At 42.9% G+C, this 21,589-nt stretch overlaps 1 protein-coding gene across 3 annotated transcripts in view; it reads left to right on the top strand.

The window, feature by feature from the left end:
* The first annotated feature begins 1,007 nt into the window (after positions 1-1,007).
* The window catches only part of crtac1b (cartilage acidic protein 1b), a 281,745-nt gene continuing 261,163 nt past the window's right edge, over positions 1,008-21,589 (top strand). For all 3 annotated transcript variants that reach the window (XM_048550806.2, XM_059653000.1, XM_048550807.2), the window contains exons 1-2: positions 1,008-1,133; positions 1,782-2,058. In XM_048550806.2, the coding sequence (XP_048406763.2) occupies positions 1,874-2,058 (185 nt within the window). In that variant the 5' untranslated portion in view covers positions 1,008-1,133; positions 1,782-1,873. The remainder of the gene's footprint in view (positions 1,134-1,781; positions 2,059-21,589) is intronic.

Genomic DNA, 21,589 nt, shown 5'->3' on the forward strand with positions numbered 1-21,589 from the left:
TCAATGACAATTACAACATTTAAAAGGCCTCTGAATGGCCACATTAGCAGAAAGGGTTTAGATGGATATGGCCATTTAATGGGTTAGATTAATTTAGAATATCTGGTAGGCATGGATGAGTTGGACTGAAGGGTCTGTTTCTGTACTGTACACTCTATGACTCTATATACACGTTACATTTTGGTGAGCATTTCCAACGAACTGGTTAAAAACCCTCAGTGTTTGTCTGACTAACTTTAACATGTATCTAAATCGGCATTGAATGGTTGAGTGGACATAGTTTTGAGGAAGCAAAGAGTGGGCCTCCAGGACATCTTGAGGTCAGAGTGAGTGTGAGGAGAGGTTACAGAGGAAGATCCAAGTTCAGAGGCTGGGTCAGGGGAGAATTGGAGGCTGTTCTGCCAGGCAGCCTATAGGGAGGGAGGAAATTGGAAAAGGCAGCTTAGAGAATGGTCTACATCTTAGTGACGAGAAATCCAGAAACTTTTCCCTGTTTGAGTTGGAGGTGAGGCTTGAAGAGAAGGAATGGATGAGATGGGGGTGAAAGTAAGTCCAGAACAGTTTACCAAGTGCTGATTGAACATCGCTTTTTTTTTGATTAATGAACAAACTGTACTATTGTTATCAGAGCAGGAGTGACAGTCTGATGTCCCTGCACAATGTCCCTCAGCAAAACTTCAGGCAAAATGCCTAGGTTCCCGCCATCCTCTGAAGACTAGTAAATCCCAAAATAGGTTGAATTAAGCGAGACCATCACATTATCATCCAAACGGTCATTAAATGACATCCCAACGGCTCCCTGTCTCTGGAATCCGACTGCGCCATCCTGGGACACGTTATGAAAGGTGTCAATCATGGTGCCCATACTCCTCCCCCCTACCCAACCTTTACAGGACATAGCCCCATTCCATTGGAGCAGAAGCATTTTGTGGGAGGCTCTGTTGTACTGGGAGTTGCGCTCTGATTGGAGTGTGTGTTATGTAACGTTCTTGCATTAGGAAGAAAAGCCCTCAAAACGATAAAAGGTCTTATCGGTTCCAAGAAGACAGAGAGACGGAGGGAAACATTGATACCCCAAATCAGGGACAAGAAACTGCAACCCCGGGCTCAGAAAGTGACAACTGTGCCCTCGTGTGAGTATTTCAAGTGCTTATCTTTGAATTCCGCAACAGAATATCTTCTAAAAATGATACATGTTGCAAATTATAAACTTCACATCAGCACTCCCATAAAGATTTCCGTCTTATCTTTAATGCTTCCTAATCAATTTTAGATGTACAGTAATTTCCTTACGTGTTTAAATTAGTTTTTAAATACCTATGGATGCAATAATTTTATAGAGTTACATTTAATTAAATTTTAAACTAAGAAGTAAAGTGATTTAAAAGCCAGGGCGGGCATTGTAAAAAAGAGAGCCAGAGGGCAGATTAGACAAGTTCTAATTGTTTGAGTAGAACTTGCGTTTCACTAAATATTTAAGGCGTGTTTAGTTCAATAATGGTGAACTGGGCTCTCGGAAACCCTCTCCTCCTGTCAGGGCGAGAAGTTTACTTCAAAGTTTGGCCAGGATGCACCGATTTCGAGTCAACTTGCGTTGATGAGGAAATACAGTAGTGGGACCATTATCCAATGTTGCGAGCTGGTATTACTGCAGGCTAAGTGGTCGCTATCTCACTCAGTCACTACTTGTGATGTGCCAAGCGTACTGCCTCATTTGTCCTGTAAATCTTTTAAGGTTTCTCTTTTTAAAAAGAAAATCAATCTCTCTCTCTCTCTCTCAGCTACCACTGTTTCTTCACCTCATAATCCCCCACCCCTCCCAATTTCCCCTCCCTCCCTCCCCACCCTCAGACAGCTTCAACCCAGCTTGAGGATGCTGCTCTCGCTCCTGCCTCTCTTATCTCTTCTCCACCTGGTGCTCCCGCAGAGAATCGTCTTTACAGCCGTGACCGACACGGTCCTCCCTCCCGACTACGACAATAATCCGACTCAGCTTAATTATGGAGTGGCAGTCACTGATGTGGACAACGACGGAGAGCTGGAGATCGTGGTGGCCGGGTAAGTGCGTCCCCTCACAATAGCTGGTGAAACTCAGCCTTAGTCTATGTGAGAGATTAGATATCAGCCCTAATGAGATGTCTTCATTAAGATCATTCAGAGAAAACGTGGCTGTCTGTGCAGGATGTCTGCAGCTACGCTTGTCCTCTGTTAGAAAAAAATTGACGTGATATATGAACTGTGCTTGGACACGAGACATTTATGTGTGTGTGTGTGTGTGTGTGTGTGTGCGTGGACAAACCCATGTATGATTATATATGGCCCTAAGTATGTACCTGATTATATTGGGATGCAGCTTTATACAAGGGATTGGTCACTGGTTTGCAGATGAAAAGATGTAGAGCAGGGGTATAGTTTTAAACACCAAACAATCATTGCTGCAGTATTACCGTGTGTATTGTGCATGATTGGTTATGGATATTGTATGTCAATTCAGCTGCAGTTTTCTCTTAAAGGGCCACTGTTGGTTTTATAAAAGATTTAAGAAGCTGCCTGTGATATTGTTGTGTTGCCTGCCTTGTGCTTAGAGCTATGTCCCTTTCTCAGATTTCTTTGGCCTATGGATCTACGACCAGAGTCTCCTGTTAACTCTCCTTTGCAGTAACTCTGTGGCTTGATACCCCTCTATCCTCCTGCCTGGACAAAGCCTGTCAGTTTCTCATTATTTCTGATTCTGCAAGCACCACGTCCATCTCTCTCTCTCTCTCTCTATCACTTTTCATCTCTCACTCCATCTGTTCTTTGCACTCTTTCTCAGCTGCGGAGGTTACAGGGTGACAATTGGTCCTGGTTTCTACTTCTGCAGACCAAATTCGGCAAGAAAACTGTCCCTAAATTAACAGTTTAGCCCACACCCTCGCCACCCCCGCCCTAAACAGATTAAGACAACAAAATTGAGATTCCGCATGACATGACAGTGCTGAATTTCACACACCATTGTGTTACATTTTTCTTAGAACAAAATTGGAAAATTCAAGTATCGTGGAATTGGATAATGTCAGTGATATTTATAAGAATTTTAGAGATAGCCTGAAATTATGGCTTTTTCAACAGTCATATCTGATGCTACTTTCTGTTTATTGTCTGTTTATTTGCCCCAGTATCACCCTTTACACCTATTGAGATGAAACTCAATATGTACTTTAGAGACAAAAAAATCACTTTGTTTTACTATAAAGTGTTGTTTATCTTTTGTGTGTCTTGTGCTCAAAAATACAGACCTCTTATGAAGATGTTTGGGCAGAATTTATTTCTACATGTGGCTTTGAGGGAGGACAGTATTTAATTAAGCCACTGTTTCTTACTCTAGTTGATGCCCAAGTGGTGAAAATGCATCTCTTGTTCCCTTTCCCAGTTTTGGGAATCTTGTCAGTTCCTGGGAAACTCAATAGGGCTTTCTCATTCAGTTTGTGAGTCTTGTCCATGTTGCCTGGCCCATCCAGTATGACTGTGTTGTGTCAATGTGATGCTGGTCTTTTTCAAGCAATGGCTACTCTGAAATGCTGTTTTGGTCTGAGTAAATGATTAAGGTATGCCAAACTATGGTGGCTATATTTCAAAGTCCTACGTCTGTGGATGTGTTTGTAAACTCAGAAAGAATCCTTTTCTTCATTCTTAAAGGGCTTTATTCTTATTTAAAAAATGTTAGAATTCTGTTAAGGAGCTACATTGCCTCTTAGGGATAGAGTCTGTCCCAGTTCTTGTGTCCTGTGATCTTGCTGCAAAGTGGGTTCCAGTGACCAAAAAGAAGAATGAGGAAACCACTGACTGGAAATTCTTGTGATATCAGCTATTGCATTAATTCTTGGGATGAAGGGATTGTCCATCAGGAGAGATTGAATAGACTGGATTAAATCCTCTGACATTTAGAAGAACGAGTGGTAATCTCATTGAAACCCATGGAGTTTTGAGGAATCGACAGGGTAGATGCCGAGAGGCTGTTTCTTATAGGCTGGGGAGTCTGGATCCAGGGAGCACAGTTCTAGGAGAAGAGGCTAGTCATTTTGGACTGATGAAGGGCAATTTCATCACTGAGAGGGTTGTAAGTGTTTGGAATTCTCTAGATCAGAGGGCTGTGGTTGCTCTATCATGGAATGTATTCATGAATAGACCATTTGATACCCAGGCAATCGAGAGCTACGGTGACAAACATGATCGAGGAGTTGGGAAGATCAGCTGTGATCTTTTTGAATGATCTCCCCTTTTTCTCCTAGATCGTATGCTCAGTCGGCTGGAGTATCGGCCACATCCCATCTAGAATGACTAGTAAAGTTTGGCCGTCAGGAAGGAGATAGTAAACCTAGAAAGGGTGCTGTTCTGATTCATCCCAATTATTATTTGGCCTCAGAGGGTGAAATTATGAGATCAAGTTCCATAAAATTTGCCCTGAGTATGAAGATTGTAGGGTAATCTAATGCAGGTGTTTTCAAATATTGGAAGTAGGGAAGGAAAATCTTGTCACACAGGTGGGCAGTGTACCTGTCTCTGGGCTAGGTGTTCTATGTCCGAGCCCAGTACCAGGGCATGTTGGCCACAGAAGATATGGCCCAACAAGTTGATTGACAGCCTGAAATCAGCCCAATACCAATGGTGGTAGGCAGTAAGATTGGGAGAGGTTTCTATCACCATCCTGCAGAAGACCGTGACCTCACCCTTGGAAAACAAGGACAGGAGATAAGACTGACGGAGAGAGAAGAAAAAATAAGTTCCCTTTCTGGGGAAATCAAGGGTATGCAGAAACGTAAACTTCAACTCAGCTCATTTAAGAGGGAAACCAGGCAGAACTTTTTCACACAAATGATAATGTTTTTTCCAGACAACTGATGCATTGGGTGAATTAAAGCTTGTACAATTGGAATAGATCATTATTGCATGACTAAATGGTGTACTGAGCAAAGACGGGGAATGGAATTGAGATACAGATTAATAATGGACGAGAAGCTGAGTGGTCCACTTCTGTTATGATGTGGATAAAATTGGGCGATGGTGGGTGCTACATTAGGAGTGGTTGAGGACTCTGGGTCTGTACTTGGAGTTTAGAAGGATGAGGGGGGAGGGGGTAGGATCTGTTTGAAACCTACAGCATACTGAGAGGCCTGAATAGAGTGGATGCGGTGAAACTCTTTCCGTTAGTAGGAGAAACTAAGATCCGAGGGCACACTCAGAATGAAGAGACAACCCTTTCAAACTGAGATGAGGAGGAATTTCGTCATCTAGAGCGTGGTGAATCTGTGGAACTTATTGCTGCTGACGACTGTGGAGGCGACGACAGTGTATTTAAGACAGAAATGGATAGGTTCATGAGTAAAAGGATCAAAGGTGACAGGGAGAAGGCAGGAGAATGGTGTGGAGAAACACATCAGCCGTGATTGAGCAGACTTAATGGACCAAATAACTTAATTCTATTCCTACATCTTATGGTCTTAGGGTGGTGGGATTTTTGATGGAGAGTACTTTAGACATTCAATATTTCTGGGTCTGGGAAAGTCGAGGCTGTGGATCAAAGAATTTGGGATGTGACCCACTTTCTTCTTTTTTTATTAACATTGTTGAGACTAGGACATTCAATCCTGTGTTGCCTCCTTCGCTGTGAAGCTGAAAGACATGCTAATACCACTGTGCGCCTAATGTCACTGAACTCAATGATTGGCTTCTTTTGAGAAAAGAGCTGGTTAAGCAGATAAAAATTAAAAAAAAGACTTGAGTCACAAATCACCCTCCGATATTGGGCCATAAGGCATGGTTCAGTTAGACTGGAGGCTCCCATAAGCTGATCACAAAAAACTATGCTTCTTATTTTAATTTTTGCTGCTAATGATCCCAATCTTTGGGCTTCTCGGTGGGGTCAATGTCAGGTCACACTGACAGTGGAGTGGACTTGGGAAATCGAGGTGTTTTGCTGAGTGAACGTTGAGGAGTCTGGGCCAGAAACTACAGCAACATTCAAGATCAGATTTTCTTTCTCCCCTTCACTCCTGGCTGTAGGAGTTGCTAGTTTGGTCAGCATTTATTGCCCGGCCATAATCGCCCAGAGGGCAGTTAAAAGTCAACCACATTGCTGTGGGTCTGGAGTCACAGGCCAGACCAGACAAGGATGGCAGATTTTCTTCTCTAAAGGATGGATATGTTGTACTCTTAATTCCAGGTTTTAAATAAATTCAGAATTCACCATGGCGGGTTTCAGACTTGGGCACCTACAACATTACCAGGGCCTCTGGATTAGTAGTGTAACTACAATGCCAATAGTCATCTCCCTTCCTATTGGCTGGGTGGACAAAGAAAGATAGTGTTGAATGCACATGTCAAGGCAACACTTTTTAATTCACACGGAGTAAGTGCCAAGAGACCTGGCTCCTTTCTCCAGAAAACAGAGGGATGAAAGGTAACCTTATTCAATACTATGAAAGGGTGGAATAGGTTAGAGATTTAGAAGATGTTTCCATTTGTTGGGGTCACTGGTATGACAAGTGTAAAATACAACAGATGATATAAATCTGAAATAAGAACAGAAAATATTGGAAACAATCAGCAGGTCAGGCAGCATCTATCATAAATAATGAAATAGTCACCAATAAATCCGATGGGGAATTCAGGTGAGACTCAGAATGGCTGGAATGTAGAATTCGCTACTACAGGGAGTAGTTAACATGGCAAGCGTAGATTCATTTTAAGTGAAAGTTGGGTACGTATAAACCTACAACGTAGGAGCAGAAATAGGCCACTCAGCCCCTCAAGCCTGCTCCCCCATTTAATAAGATCAAAGCTGATCTGTTGGTGTTTTGGTGCATAAATTCTCAAACCCATGATGATCTTTGATTCCCTGTCTGCAAGGAGTCCATCCATCTGTCCTTAAAAATTTTCAGTGACCTCCCCAACCCCCAGCCCCTGCTGTCTGCATTGTCTTGTGAAGCACAGACTTCTAAAGTTGTAGAACCCTCTGAGAGGTGGAAAAAAATTCTCCCCCCCTTCATCGTAAAAGGGCAACCCCGTAATTTTAAAACAGTGCCCCGTGGCCCTGGACTTGCAGATGTGAATAAACCTCCTTTCTGCATCCACCTTTGTTGAGACCATTCATAAATACACATGGATGGAAGGAATAGATTGGGTTAGGGGGGATTCATGTCTAAAAGCACTGACACAGGATGGGACGGTCAAGTGGCGCTCTAAATACAATTTAATCCGATGTTGCATCCTGTCAAACCTCTGAGTTGGTGATGTGCATTCCTTGGTCAAAAAACACAGGACACCAGGTTATGGTCCAACAGGTTTATTTGAAATCACAAGCTTTCAGAGCCTCAGTCCTCCTTCAGATGTTAGTGAGAGAGGTGGCATCAGGCAGAGAATTTATGTAAAAGATCAAAGGGTCATAGAACTGATGTGAATGTACTGAACAAACCTAAGATGGCTGTTAAATCTTTAATCAGTTAGAAAGGAGATGCAGGTTTGGATTGATTTGGACCTCACACCTAAAATACATTGTCTGACCTGAGATGTCTCCTCTGGTATCCTGATAAAACCTTTAGTCATCACAGGGCAGTGACTTGGGGAAAAAAATTCTGGGATTTGCATTTTAATCGATCGAAACCTGCATCTCTTTTCTAACTGATTAAAGATTTAGCAGCCATCTTAGATTTGTTCTATATATCAGTTCTATGACCCTTTCATCTTTTACTTATTAATTCTGTGCCTGTTGCCACCTCTCACTAACACCCGAAGAAGGAACGAGGCTCTGAAAGCTTGTGTCTTCAAACGAACCTGTTGGGCTATAACCTCGTGTCATGCGATGATATTTTTTTGACCTTGTCCACCCCAGTCCAACACTGGCACCTCCTCATCTGGATTTGTAGAGTGAAGGATGTGGAATTGTGGATTCATACAGCATGGAAACAGAACCTTCCATCCAACCCGTCCATGCCCAGCAGATAGCATAAATTAATCTAGCCCCCTTTGCCAGAATTTGACCTATATTCCTCTAAACCCTTTTTCTTTATGTACCCATTCAGATGCCTTTTTAAACGTTGCAATTGTACCAGCCTCCACCCTTTCCTCTGGCTGCTCAATCCATACACGCACCACCCTCTGCATGAAAAAATTTCCCCTTAGGTCCCTTTTTAAATCTTGCCCCTCTCACCTTAACCTATGCCCTCTGGTTTAGGACTTCTCTCGCCTGGGAAAAAGACTTGGTTATTCACCCTACCCATGCCTCTCATGATTTTATAAACCCCCATAAGGTCCGCCCTCAGCCTTTGATACTCCAGGGAAAATAGCCCCAGCCTTAGAGTGGCACGGTAGCTCAGTGGTTTGCACTGCAGCCTCACAGCACCAGGGACCCAGGTTCGATTCTCCACCTCGGGTAACTGTCTGTGTGGAGTTTGCACATTCTCCCCATGTCTGCGTGGGTTTCCTCCGGGTGCTCCAGTTCCTCGCACAGTCCAGAGATGTGCAGGCTAGGGTGGATTGGTCATTCTAATTTGCCCATACTGTTCAGGGGTGTGTGGGTTATAGGGGGATGGGTCTGAGTGGGATGCTTCAAGGGACAGTGTGGACTTGTTGGGCTGAATGGCCTGTTTCCACACTGTAGGGAATCTAATGTAATCAGCTTCTGCCTATAGCTCCAATCCAAGCAACATCCTGGTAAATCATTTTTGCACCGAGTTAGCAAGATCTTTCCTGCGGGAGGGAGACCAGAACTGAATACAATACTCAAAAAGAAAACCTGATAACACATTGAAATGTTTGAGGTACCCGTTCGAGTGTTGCAACAAACATTTGATGGTGCAGTGTATGTTAGTTGATGTGTTCTAATACAAAGCCAGAGGGCAGCAGCTGAAATTAGTTGTGGGTGGGTTAGGAGGGAGGGGAGGAGAGTGTGATAGTAATTTCCAAAGGCTTCAGCCTCTTAGAGATTATTAATATGTCTGGTATTTTGAATCAAGCACTGCCATGCCTGCACTAGAAGGTGACAACAGAATCTAGGTTGATTTTTGGGAGTGGAGTGGGGACAACGCTGGAGGACAAAATGAAGGAATTACTGGCTTCCTGAGCAGGCAGAGAGGGGCTATTGGGCACGTGCAGGGTAGTAGAGGGTCTAGTTACATGTTGTGGTAAAGATTCTTGTGAATTGTGAAGAAATGTCTTTAATGAGAGCTGTATACTGCTTGAGGGCGAGTGCCTGAGGTGACGGTGTAGGATGTCACCACCAGCATGTTTACACAAAAGACTGTACATTCCTGTCTACTGTGCTTTCCAAAACCTCGGGCCCTCTCGAAGCACTTTGTCAACATTTTACAAATGTGGTTCATTGCCTGCAAGTGTCGGAATTGCATCTATATCCGCAAAGGAAGCTTCCAACCGACAGCAGTTACATTGGCCGAGGAGAAAACAAAAACACAAATTGCTGGAAAAATGCTGAGTTTTTCCAGCAATTTCTGTTTTTCTGATTTCCAGCATCCACAATTCTTTCAGTATTTTTTTTCGTGTTTTTATTTGACATTGTTTGAGATTAAAAATTCAGCAGATGAGCGGGGCACTTCAGCGCTGTTAGCCACAATAGCGAACTGAGACCTTTTATGTCCACTGGACAGGGTTTCAGTTTACAGATGTACAGTAAAGCCCTACCTCAGTGAGCTTTGTGTCTGCATCATGTGCACACATCTCTGAAACTGCACCTTAAAGACATAAGCTACAAACTCACACGAGTGTATTGTCCACATCGATGAGAAGTACACTGAAAGGGGGTACAAAACCCCAAATTTCCGAGTTCATAGAATGTTCCAGCACAGAATGACGCCAAGTTTTAATAAAAAGGAACAAATTGATTGCAGTGTAAGCAGCCGATTCAGCAGCTGAAGGTCTACAGCGTGGAAAAAACAGTGCTCCAAACCTTGCAGCCATTGAAGCTGGATGCAAATCTCTTGTTCTCTGACTCCAAAGTGCTTTGATTAACAAAGCTCTGAGTAGAGAGCAGCTGTAATCTGTACACAGAAGGTCGTAAAGGCACACCAGTGACTGATCGGAGCTGGCTGATTCATTCCTTTGTTTTAGTCATGAGAATCATTGTTCCTTCAGAGAGCAATGCTTTCTTTCGGAGATTGTGGACATTTTAAGCGACTCCAGTTGGGATTTTTGTAAGAGGCAGAAATTATTTCATTAGCTGTTTTGCTGGGAAGTATCATACATCTCCATACTGCGAGGACACATCAAGAACAACAATCTGAATTCCTAAAGAGCCAGTCACTGGGACAGGGCAGGGTCCAAATTTGATACCCAGACACACAGATATTGAGCAAATTCCTCAGTCAGAAAGTTACGAGTGACTTCAGAGGAAAAGAGATGGGCAGAAAAGGTACAAAGGTTGATGGAGGAAATTCTTGAGTTTGTGGCATAGGCAGCTGAAGGCATGCCTACTCAAGGCAGAATAACTGAAATTGCACTGCCAGGCATTTGGGGGGTGGGTGGCAGTGTGTTAGCACTGGGGGAGCGCCGCACTGTCGGGGGGGGTGTCAGCACTGGGGGAGCGCCGCACTGTCGGGGGAGGGTGGGGCAGGGTGTCAGCACTGGGGGAGCGCTGCACTGTCGGGGGAGGGTGGGGGGGGAGGTGTCAGCACTGGGGGAGCGCCGCCCTGTCCGGCATTGTTAATCATTGTTTTGAAGTATCATATTTTCTTCATAATTTAATATTTTTTATTTGGAATAGATCCATAGCTCGGGTTGTTGATGTTGAGGTCGGTGGGATTGCTGAGCTGGTTTGTTGTTTCGCGGACGTTTTGTTACCGTGCTGGGTAACACCCTCAGTGCAGCCTCTGAGTCGGTGTGTTTATCCGCCTGGTTTTTATACTCTGGGGTCCATTGAGATGGATTACCCCACTTCTTCTGGTTTTCCTTCGTAGTGGAGTGTACATGGGGTAGAGTTCAATGTGTTTATTAATAGCCTGCTTTGTGGAGTGCCAGGCTTCTAGGAATCCTCGTGTATGTCTCTGCTTAGCCTGTCCCAGGATCTTGGTGTTTTCCCAGTCCAAATGGTGGTTCTCCTTGTCCATGTGGATTGAAATCAGTAAGTATTGGCTCATACTCATCAATACTCACTGATTTCAATCCAAATGGACAAGGAGAACCACCATTTCGACTGGGACAACACCAAAATCCTGGAACAAGCTGAACAGAGACAGGCACGAGAATTCCTAGAAGCCTGGCACTCCACGAAGCATGGCAGAGCAGACTCAATGGGGTGAATGGAGCAGAAGTAGCCATTGTCTTATAGCAAAACAGATGAATCATCAGGCTCTTAGGAGCACAAAAGCTGACAAAAGGCCTAGATCCGAAACATCAGCTTTCCTGCTCCTAAGAAGCTGCTTGGCCCGCTGTGTTCATCCAGCTCCACACTTTGTTGTCTCGGATTTTTCAGCATCTGCAGTTCCCATTATCTCTGCATCATCAGACTCTGATGCTGTGTATTCAGGGGAGACAATTGTGAAGGGGCTCACGGTCACCATTCAACCCGCTCTGGCTCTAACTGTGGTATTTGGGGATGACCGAATAGTTTCTTCCATTGTTTAGCGAGGGTGAAAAGGATAGAGCAAGTAAATGCAGATAAATCTGCCAAACCTCATTGGTTTAGCCAAGTATTGAAAAATACCCAGTTATTTAGAAAGGTCAAGATCGATGAAGGGCAGTCAGCATGGATTTGTGGGGGGAAGCTGTGTCTTATTCACTTGATTGAATTTTCTAAGGAGATAACAAACAGAATCGAAGAGCACATTTGAAGTATCTGCATAGATTTTAACAAGGTCCCACATGGCATACTGGTCAGTAAAGTTAAAGCTCCTGGGATCTGCAGTATGAGGGGTTACTATGTGATATGCTTAAAAAGACACAAACACAGTAAATATTGTTGGGAAGGAGAGGTAATGCGCTCTTCTTTCTTACACCATACTGGTTAGTTCCAACAAATATTTTCAATTTCTCGTGTAGCATGCAGCTCTAATAAATCAACTGAATGTGGTGCTAATTACAGCAAAATGAAGGAACCAATGAAAGGGTTTTTGAGAGGGAAAGAGACACTTTATTATCTACTGACCCTAAGAAAAATATTCACAAACGGATACCCAACCACAGATAATATATCGAAAAGGAAATGTGTCTGGTACTGACAGGAAGAACAAAGTCCTGAATCCTTCTAGTGCTGGAAATCAAACCTGCAAAGTGTTGTTAAGTTGTTGATCCATGTACTGAGCAGAAGCAAACTTTGCAGATATCTCTTAACTTACCATGAAGGGTCATTTCTCCAATCCGTGCCCTCTTTTGGTCTTTGGCAATCCATGTTTTTTCTCTTTGCTCTGCTCCTGAAAAAGAACAATTATAGAAACATGGTGTGGGGTTTCCAGCATCTGCAGTTCCCATTATTTCTGACCACCATTATAGAAACATGTTTTGTCTGTATATTCCCAAGTCTAGCTCTATTTCTTTCCAAGCTAAACTTGGAGGCAACCTTCCATATTCAATATGAGCACTTTTACAAGTGTGAATTAAAGCAGGAGGCATGGGTTTGTTGATGTGGACTCCGTTACCTTGTTTCAGCACTTTTTTTTTTCTCAGGTATCTGTGCATGTTTATTTCCCAAGGGTCATCGCTGGAGACAGTCTAGAGGAAGTTCACTAGATTGATCGCAGGTATGGAGAGAATTGCTTATGAGGAGATGTTGAGTAGGTTGGGTCTGTACTCATTGGAGTTTAGAAAATCAAGAAGAGACTTTACTGAAACATATAAACTTCTTAAGAGACTTCAGAGTACATGTGGAACGGGTGGTTTCCTCTTATGGGAGAGACCAGAACCAGAAGACATAATCTCAGAATAAGGATTTCCAACATTTTAGACAGATGAGGAATTTCTTCTTCCTGAGAGTAGTGAATCTGTGGAATTCTTTACTACTAGGGACTGTTGAGACTATTTTGATAGGTAAATATGAGAGATTTTTAATCAGTAAGGGAATCAAAGGTGGTGTGAAAAAGGTAAGAAGGTTCAAATGAATTGAATTAGCTTTACAGCCACATGTACTCACTTATGACACCATCTCCGACACCGAGGTACAGAATCTTGAGTACAAATTCTTCAGGGGGAGAAAACACATGAGAAAAATGCAGAGATGACAACTCCATATTATAGACCATCAAAAATACCAAATCATGGTAATGAATTGAAAAAAATAAAGAAATTAAAAAAGTTCATAATAACAGTAGTTCCATGATAATATAATAAAGAAATAAAAATGAAGAGAATTCAATTGGAGTAGAGGATTATCAAATCAGCTATGATCTCATTGAATGGCAGAGCAGATTAGATGGGCTGAATGGCCTACTTCTGCCTGTAGGTTTTGTGGGTCTCTTGAAGGTGATTATGGTTCTGTAGGTCAAAAATTGTCCTTTTTTTAAACATTTTACTCTGTGGATATTAAAATCAGATGACGGGAAGTTAAAATGTGATAATGTCTACAGGAAGTGATGCAATTTAGCATGGACCTAGTCTCCCTCCCAGCCTTGTGGCTAGTTGAAATCCCAGAAAGATGTCTCTTAAATTAACTTAATGTTTTCTTTACATCGGGAGAGTCTTTAGTAGCAAAACAAGACACGAATAGTACATGGTGACAGCTAGTGAATTGTATGGTAACGTCTCTGCCATTGCCAAAAAGACTTTGAGCAGGTCACAGGTCCAATTCAAAAAGAAACACGGCTGCGTTGACACCAAAGATTTACGAGATGTTGCATTGTTTTTGACTTCACCACAGGCTAGGCAGATCAGTTCACTGTTGTATGCAATGGTTGGCTGTGCAGAGGATGTCTGGTCAGGCAAAGGATCAATGAAGAAATAGCTGCAAATGGTGAAATAATAAAGACACTTGATGCCTACATCAATCTGTGGGGGAAAAAAAAATCATTGTTGAGCAGGCTAAATTTAACAAGTGGCAAGGGGAGAACACTAATGCTTTTATTGATGACTTGTACAGACTTTCAGAGAATTGAAAATTGCGGGCCTTGAAGAACTACTGATGGACAGGTATAATGGATTGGGTCATTGTAGGTCTTTGGAATGCATGGAATCCCAGACACCCTTCTGTATTTTAAATGGGCCACAGTTTGCCGAATTCAGAGTTAGATGGACAAACCCATAACTCCAACTCACCCAGATCCCTCAAGCCAATGGTGAAACTGAAGTTGCAATACACATAGTTAAGGCACTGCTGAAAGACAAACAATGATACTCAACTTGCACTTGTAAATTTATCATTCAATTCCACGTGAAAATGTCACAGCTTCACATGAACACCTCTGAGGAAGAAGACTGAAACCCCAAACTCCCTCCTCTCCCAGATCCCCTAATGGTATGTGTGCTGGATGATGACTTGCAGGGAGAAAGAGCATGAATATTGTTCCAAGAAGATGTGGAATGATGAGAAATGTCATACTGTTGCAATTCACCAGACCCTCAACCTGAAGCTCATTAAAAATTTGGCTTTGAGCTCATTATGAACAGATATTATGGTGGAACAGATACCATGTCTAAGATCCTGCCTCAATCAAAGTGAAAATGTTAGTGTAACAGAACTGACATGCTCACATGTCTACATAGAAGCAACTGTTGAAGCATCATCAATATAGTCCAAGAGACCGGAGACACTATGTTCACCTAGCGACCCAGATGGCAACCTGTCTCTTTTTTTAAAAATTCATTTAGGGGATGTGGGCGTTGATGGCTGGGCTGGCATTTATTACCCGTCCCTAGTTGCCCTTGAAAGTGGTGGTAAGCTGCCTTTTCGAACTGCTGCAGTCCACCTGCTATGGGTAGACCATTAATGTCCTTAGAGAGCGAATTCCAGGGTTTTGACCCCGTGACAGTGATGGAACAGCCTTCTATTTCAGAGTTCAGAATGGTATGTGGCCTGGAGGGGATCTTGAAAGTGGTGGTGTTCCCATGTATCTGCTGCCCTTATCCTTCTAGATGGAAGTGGTTACGGGTTTGGAACGTGTTCTCTGAAGAGGTTTGGTGAATTTCTGCAGTGTATCTTGTAGCTGCTACTCATTGCTGCTATTGAGCATTGGTGTTGGAGGGAGTGAATGCTTGTGGATGTAGTGCCAGTCTAGTGATCTGTTTTGTCCTGGATGGTATCATGGTTGTTTGAGCTGCACTCATCCATGGACATGGGGAGTATTCCATCACACACCTGACATGTGCCCTTGTAGATGGTGGACAGGCTTTAGGGAGTCAAGAGATGCGTTACTGCCTGCAGTATTACTAGCCTCTGGCCAACTCTTGTAGCTGTTGTGTTAATGTGGTGATTCCAGTCAAGTTTCTGGTCAATGATAACTCCCAGGATGTTGATAGAGGAGATTCAGTGATGGTAACACCGTTGGATGTCAAGGGGCGGTGGTTAGATTGTCACTTGTTCATGATGGTTATAGCCTGGCAATTGTGGGACACAAATTTCACTTGCCAGTTGTCAGCCCAAGCCTGGATATTGTCCCAATCTTGTTGCATTTGAACACTGACTGCTTCAGTATCTGAGGAGTTGTGAATCATGCTGAAAATTGTGCAATCATCTATGCACATCCCCGCTTCTGAACTTATGATGGAGGGAAGGTCATTGAAACAGCTGAAGATGGTTGGGACTAGGACGCTGCCCTGAGGAACTCCTGTGGAGATGTCCTGGAGCTGAGATGGCTAACCTGCAACAACCACGACCATCTTCCTATGTGTCAGTAATGATTCCAACCACTGGAGAGCTTGCCCCCTGATACCCATTGCTCAGGCTTCTTGATGCTATGCTCTCAGGTGAATGCAGCCTTGATGCCAAGGGTTGTCACTGTCCCCTCACCTCTGGAATTCAGCTGTTTTGTCCATGTTTGAACCAAGGCTGCAATGAGGTCAGGAGCTGAGTGGCCCTGGTGGAGCCCAAACTGGGCATGGCTGAGCAGGTGCTACAGACCCCTTCCATCACTTTACTGATGATCGAAAGGAGACTGATAGGACAGTAATTGGTTTGGTTAGATTTGGCCCACTTTTTATGTACAAGACATACCTGGGAAACTTTCCACAATTGCCGGCTAGATGCCAGTGTTGTAACTGTACTAGAACAGCTTGGCTCAGGAGGCAACAAGTTATGGACCAGAGTCATCCACTAATCAACTTCTGCCCAGCGGAATCTGAGACCACATGGAGGACCTGAGCTCCCAAGTTCATGAAAAGGAGTTGAGATCACATTAAGGTAAACTACTGAAACAATAACAGCAGCTTTCCTGGGCAGCGAAGGTAGCAACAGGGAGATGTAACGGAGGGTGTAGAATCAGGGACTTATGGGGAGATGCAGTTTAAGGTAATATTTCTGACTACGTGATGTTCTAGTGAGACAATATCTGTCTTCAAAATGAGTGGTGCAATGTTTATCTTGCAGCCTAAAGCTGGTAAAGTCATTAATAAGATGTTTTTAAAATAGAGTTAATGTTTTCCTGGTTTCAGCAGAGTGTGCTCGGAAGAACATTTACAAGATGGATTTTATAGGATCCAATGGGAAAAGATGGCAAGGTTAAGTCCTCACTTGGATTAATGGCAGGAAGCAAAAGGTTGTAGTCGATTGGTAGTTTTATGACTGGAAACCCTGTTTACAGTAATTGTACTGAGCGCTGCAGAAAATATCCCTTTTCTTTGTATTTATTGTAAAGGTATACAATTATTAGTGTATATATTGTAAAGGTATATATTATAAAGGTTAAGAAGTTAGGAGATGATATGAAAATTGACCACATAGTTGAGAGTGAGGAGGTAAACTGTAGACTGCAGGATGATACCAATGCACCAATCAGTTGGATGAAACAGTGACGAAATGGAACTCGATCCAGTGAAGTGTGCAGTGATATATTTGGGGGGAGGGCAAATAGGGCAAGGGAATTTATTACAAATAGTAAGATTGTGAGAAGGGCAGAGAAAGAGGGGATCCTCGGAGGGCGCACCTACTGATCTTGTGAAGCTAACAGGGCAGGCGGAGATATTGGTTAAGAACATAAATGGGATTGTTTCTTTCATTATTTGCGGAATGTATACAAGACCATGGAGGTTATGTTGGAAATATATAAAAGACCAGTGAGACCACACCTGGAACACTTTGTGTGCAATATGTTAACCACATTCCAAGAAGGAAGTGATTCTATTAGAGAGGATACTGAGCAGATTTCTGAAGATGCTACCCAGAATGGAGAACTCAGACTGGGAAGTTTTATTTATGAGGAAAGTTTGGACAGGCTGAGGTTGTTCCCTTTGGAACAGAGGAGACTGATGGCAGATGTAATGGAGGCATCTAAACTTCTTCAGTGTGGATAAGAGACTTTTTTTGGTTATCAGAGAAGCCAATAACCCAGTGACAAAAGTTGCAAGTAAACTGGTAAAATGTTTAGATGGGAGCTGAGCAGAAATTGTTTCACCCAGAGCATCTAGAGTTCACAGCCTGACAAAATGACAAAGGTAGAAATCCTCAAATGTCTTTACAAAATACTTGGATAGGCACTTGAAGTGCCCAAAGACAACGGATATAGATCAAGAACTGGAAGGTGGGATCAGGCTGGGTGGTTCTTACTGTGTTAGTGCAAGTGATATATGACTCCTCTGATACTGACCACAACAAGTAGACTGAATATGGTGAGTTTACAAACCACCCCATTATTCCATCCAGCATCAGAAATAGAAGCTAAATAAGCCATTCAGCCTTTGAGTCTGTTCCATGATTCAATAAGATTGTGCAGATCTCCTAAGCCAACTTCACATTCTTAAGTTATCCCCTTATGCTATAATTCCCATAAGACCTAGAGAAGAAGTAGGCCAATCAACCCATTTTGCAAACTCCATGGACTGAATGGCCTCCTTGTGTGCTGTAAATTGCCATGATTCTCTCAGGCAGTCACTAAAGACTCAATGGCACTCTTCTGAGCAACAGCTGGAGTGTTTTCCCTGACTGACCTGGTCAATTTATAGCCGGCAGCTAACATCACTAAAAACCGCATATTTCCTTCTTTATAACATTGCTATTTTATGCGGTCATGCTGTGTGTGAATTCATCGTTGGCCTTTCCTACATCATGACACTTAACTTCAAAAGGCTTTTGGATCTCCTGACTTTGTGAAAGTTGCAATTGATACGGAAGTTTGTTCCTTCCACCTTTTTACTTTTAGAGCCAGAGTTGTACAGCACAGAAACAATATGCCTGTGTCGACCAGGTATCCTAAACTGATCTCGTCCCATCTGCCAGCATTTGGCCCATATCCCTCTAGCCCCTTCCTATTCATATACCCAGCCAGATGCCTCTTAAATGTTGTAATCGTATCAGCCTCTGGCAGCTCGTTCCATACACACACCACCCTCTGCATGAAGAAGTTGCCCCGGCAGGTCCCTTTTAAATCTTTGCCCTTTTGCCTTAAACCTAAACCTTCCAGTTTGGACTTACCTACCCTGAGGAAAAACCCTGTCTATTCACCCTATCCATTGCCTTTCATGATTTTATAGACTTTAATAAGGTCACCCCTCAGCCTCTGGCACTCCGGGGACAATAGCTGCAGCCTATCCAGCCTCTCCTGATAGCTCAAATCTTCAATCTTGGTAATATCCTTGTAAATCTTTGAATCCTTTCTAGTTTAACAACACTGGTCCTATAGCAGAGAGACGACAAACTGAATGCAGTATTCTAAAATAATAAAATGTGAGGCTGGATGAACACAGCAGGCCAAGCAACATCTCAGATGCTGCTTGGCCTGCTGTGTTCATCCAACCTCACATTTTATTATCTTGGAATTCTCCAGCATCTGCAGTTCCCATTATCACTGCAGTATTCTAAAAGTGGCTCAACCAATGTCCTGTGCAGTTGCAACATGACATCTCAACTCCAATACAAACGCACGGACCATTCATTGAAGGCACGCGTACCAAATGTCGTCTTCACCACCCTGTCTACCTGCGACTCTGCTTTCAAAGAGCTATGCATCTGCACCCCTAGGTTTCTTTGTTCAGCAACAATCCCCAAGATCCTTCCATTAACTACATAAGTCTTGTCATGATTTGCCCTACCAAAATGCAGCACCTCGCATTTGTCAAAATTAAACTCCATCTGCCCACTCAATGTGGCCCATCTGATCACGGTTCCCCTGTACTGAGATAACCTTCTTCACAGTCCACGACACCCCCAATTTTGTCATCTGCAAACATATGAACCATACCACCTATATTCACATCCAAATCATTTACATCAATGATAAAAAGCAGTGGGACTCAGCACGAGTGGAACAGTGGAACCCTTCAAAAGTGCCATCCTACATTTGAAACATTCGCTTTGTTTCTCTTATCACAGAAGTTGCCAGACCTGCTGAGTTTCTCCAGTCTTCTGTGTTTACTTCAGTTACATTGCAAGATTGAGTTAGGAAAATAAATGAAATGGGAAATGACAGTTGTTTGGGTGGATTCCTAACCCCTGCACTTATATTGCCTTAGGCTCTTGGATACTACTTCCCTTGATCATTTTCAGCATGGTCACTGGATTTAAGGTGGGCAGGAACAGCAATAAGGGAGGACAGGTGAATCTTCTTTCTGCTTACTGATGTGTGACTTTCTGGAATGTGCTGCCTTAAAGGGTAGGGAAGCAATTTCAAAAGTAACTTCTAAAAGAGAATTTGGTGAAAAGGAAAAAAACTTTGTGTCACACTTTTTGAAAGAAAAAGATCACAGAATCGAATCCCTACAATGTGGAAGCAGGCCATTCAGCTCATGCCAACCCTCCAAAGACCATCCCATCCACCCCATCCCTGAATTTCCCATGACTAACCCACACACCTTTGGATTATGGGATGGAACAGGGGCACCTGAAAGAAACCCGTACAGACTCAGGGAGAAGGTTCAAATTCCACACATCGTTACTTGAGAGTGGAATCGAATCCAGGTCCCTGATGCTGTGAGGCAGCAGTGCTAATCGCTGAGCCACCGTACCAGATGAGCTAAGTGTTCTCCTGCATTGTATGATTCTACAATTACATGGATTGTCTGTCTTAGAATACAGACAATTGTTGAGTATGCTCCAGACAGGAATGATAACTTATCTCTAGGGGTTATGAACGTGTGGAATTCTTCAGTACAGAGGTCTGCCAAGGCTGGGTCATTCAGTATGTCCCAGGTTGAGAGAGACTGATTTCTAATCAGTAAGGGAATCTAGGGTTATGGGGATAATGTGGGAATGTGGAGTTGAGGATTATCAGGTTAGCGATGACCTCCATTGAATGGCAGAGCGATTATAATGGGCTGAATGGTCTACTTCTCCTATATCTTATGGGAATTAAAGCATAAGGAAATAATGCAGGAAAGTGAAATTGATGTAGAAAATCAACACAATCTAATTGTATCATGGAACAGACTTACAGGGCCGAATGGATTATTCCAGCTTTTGTTTCTTATGTTGTTGCATATGTTGGATGGGAAAAAAACTGAATGGTTAGCAAGTTTGCTGTATTCAGTCTGTCTGTGCTCAATACTGGAGGAGCCACATATCACCTTCCCACTATCTTTGTACAAATGGGTTGTTTAAAGGTCTTTTGGTTGGCGGTGTGCATAGTCCAGATCCATTAGTCCTGTTGCTGTCACACTCTACTCTGTTTCTAAGGTTAACTCGCAATAAAACCAAAAGCAATTAAAACAGGAGAGATGTGTACTGCAGTTTCTGCAGAGTGGCTCATTCAATAAATAAATTAATGGAAGTTTTTTTTTGCTAAAACCATTTAAGAAAAAGAAACCATTTTGGATTGTTTTGAATAGAGAGCTGTCATCACAATTCAAAGTAGTTCATTGTGCGAGAAATCCTTTGGAGAATGATTCAAGGTATTCTATACATGTACTTTCTCTATTTGACATTTCTAGCTGACTCCCTCTGTCTCTGTTATGTTTTCTTTCTCTTTATCTTTTTGTTTTCTTGTTTTATTTTTATCTTCATGCTGGATGTGGGTGTCCCTGACTGGGCCCAGCATTTGTTCCCTACCTCTAATTGCCCCTTGAATTAAATGGGTGGTTGGGTGGTTCAAGGAGTAGGTCAGAGTCAACCACATTGCTATAGGTCTGGAGTCACACATGCCAGATCGGATGAGGATGGCAGTATTCCTTCCCTGGGGAACATTGGGTAACTGAATGGGATTTTATGACAATTAGTGAAGGCGTGATGGCCACTGGCTTTCAGTGCTAGGTTTTCTCTTTAACTGAAATTAAATTCCACCAGTTGTGGAAATGGAATCCGTACTGTGTTCCCAGAACATTAGGTTCCATCCTCCAGCTTACTCATCCAGGGATGTTCACAGCGATGTCAACATCTAGCACTTTTTCACCTTTTTTTCTTCTCTATCTCTTTCAATAACCGTGATTTAGATTTAATATATTTAACACAGTAAGGTATGTCACAGGACCTTAATCAGACAGACATTTGATTTTGAGATAGTAGGAACTGCAGATGCTGGAGAATCTGAGATAA

This window comes from Stegostoma tigrinum, chromosome 20, assembly GCF_030684315.1.
Source record: "Stegostoma tigrinum isolate sSteTig4 chromosome 20, sSteTig4.hap1, whole genome shotgun sequence".
NCBI classification, from domain to species: Eukaryota; Metazoa; Chordata; class Chondrichthyes; order Orectolobiformes; family Stegostomatidae; genus Stegostoma; species Stegostoma tigrinum.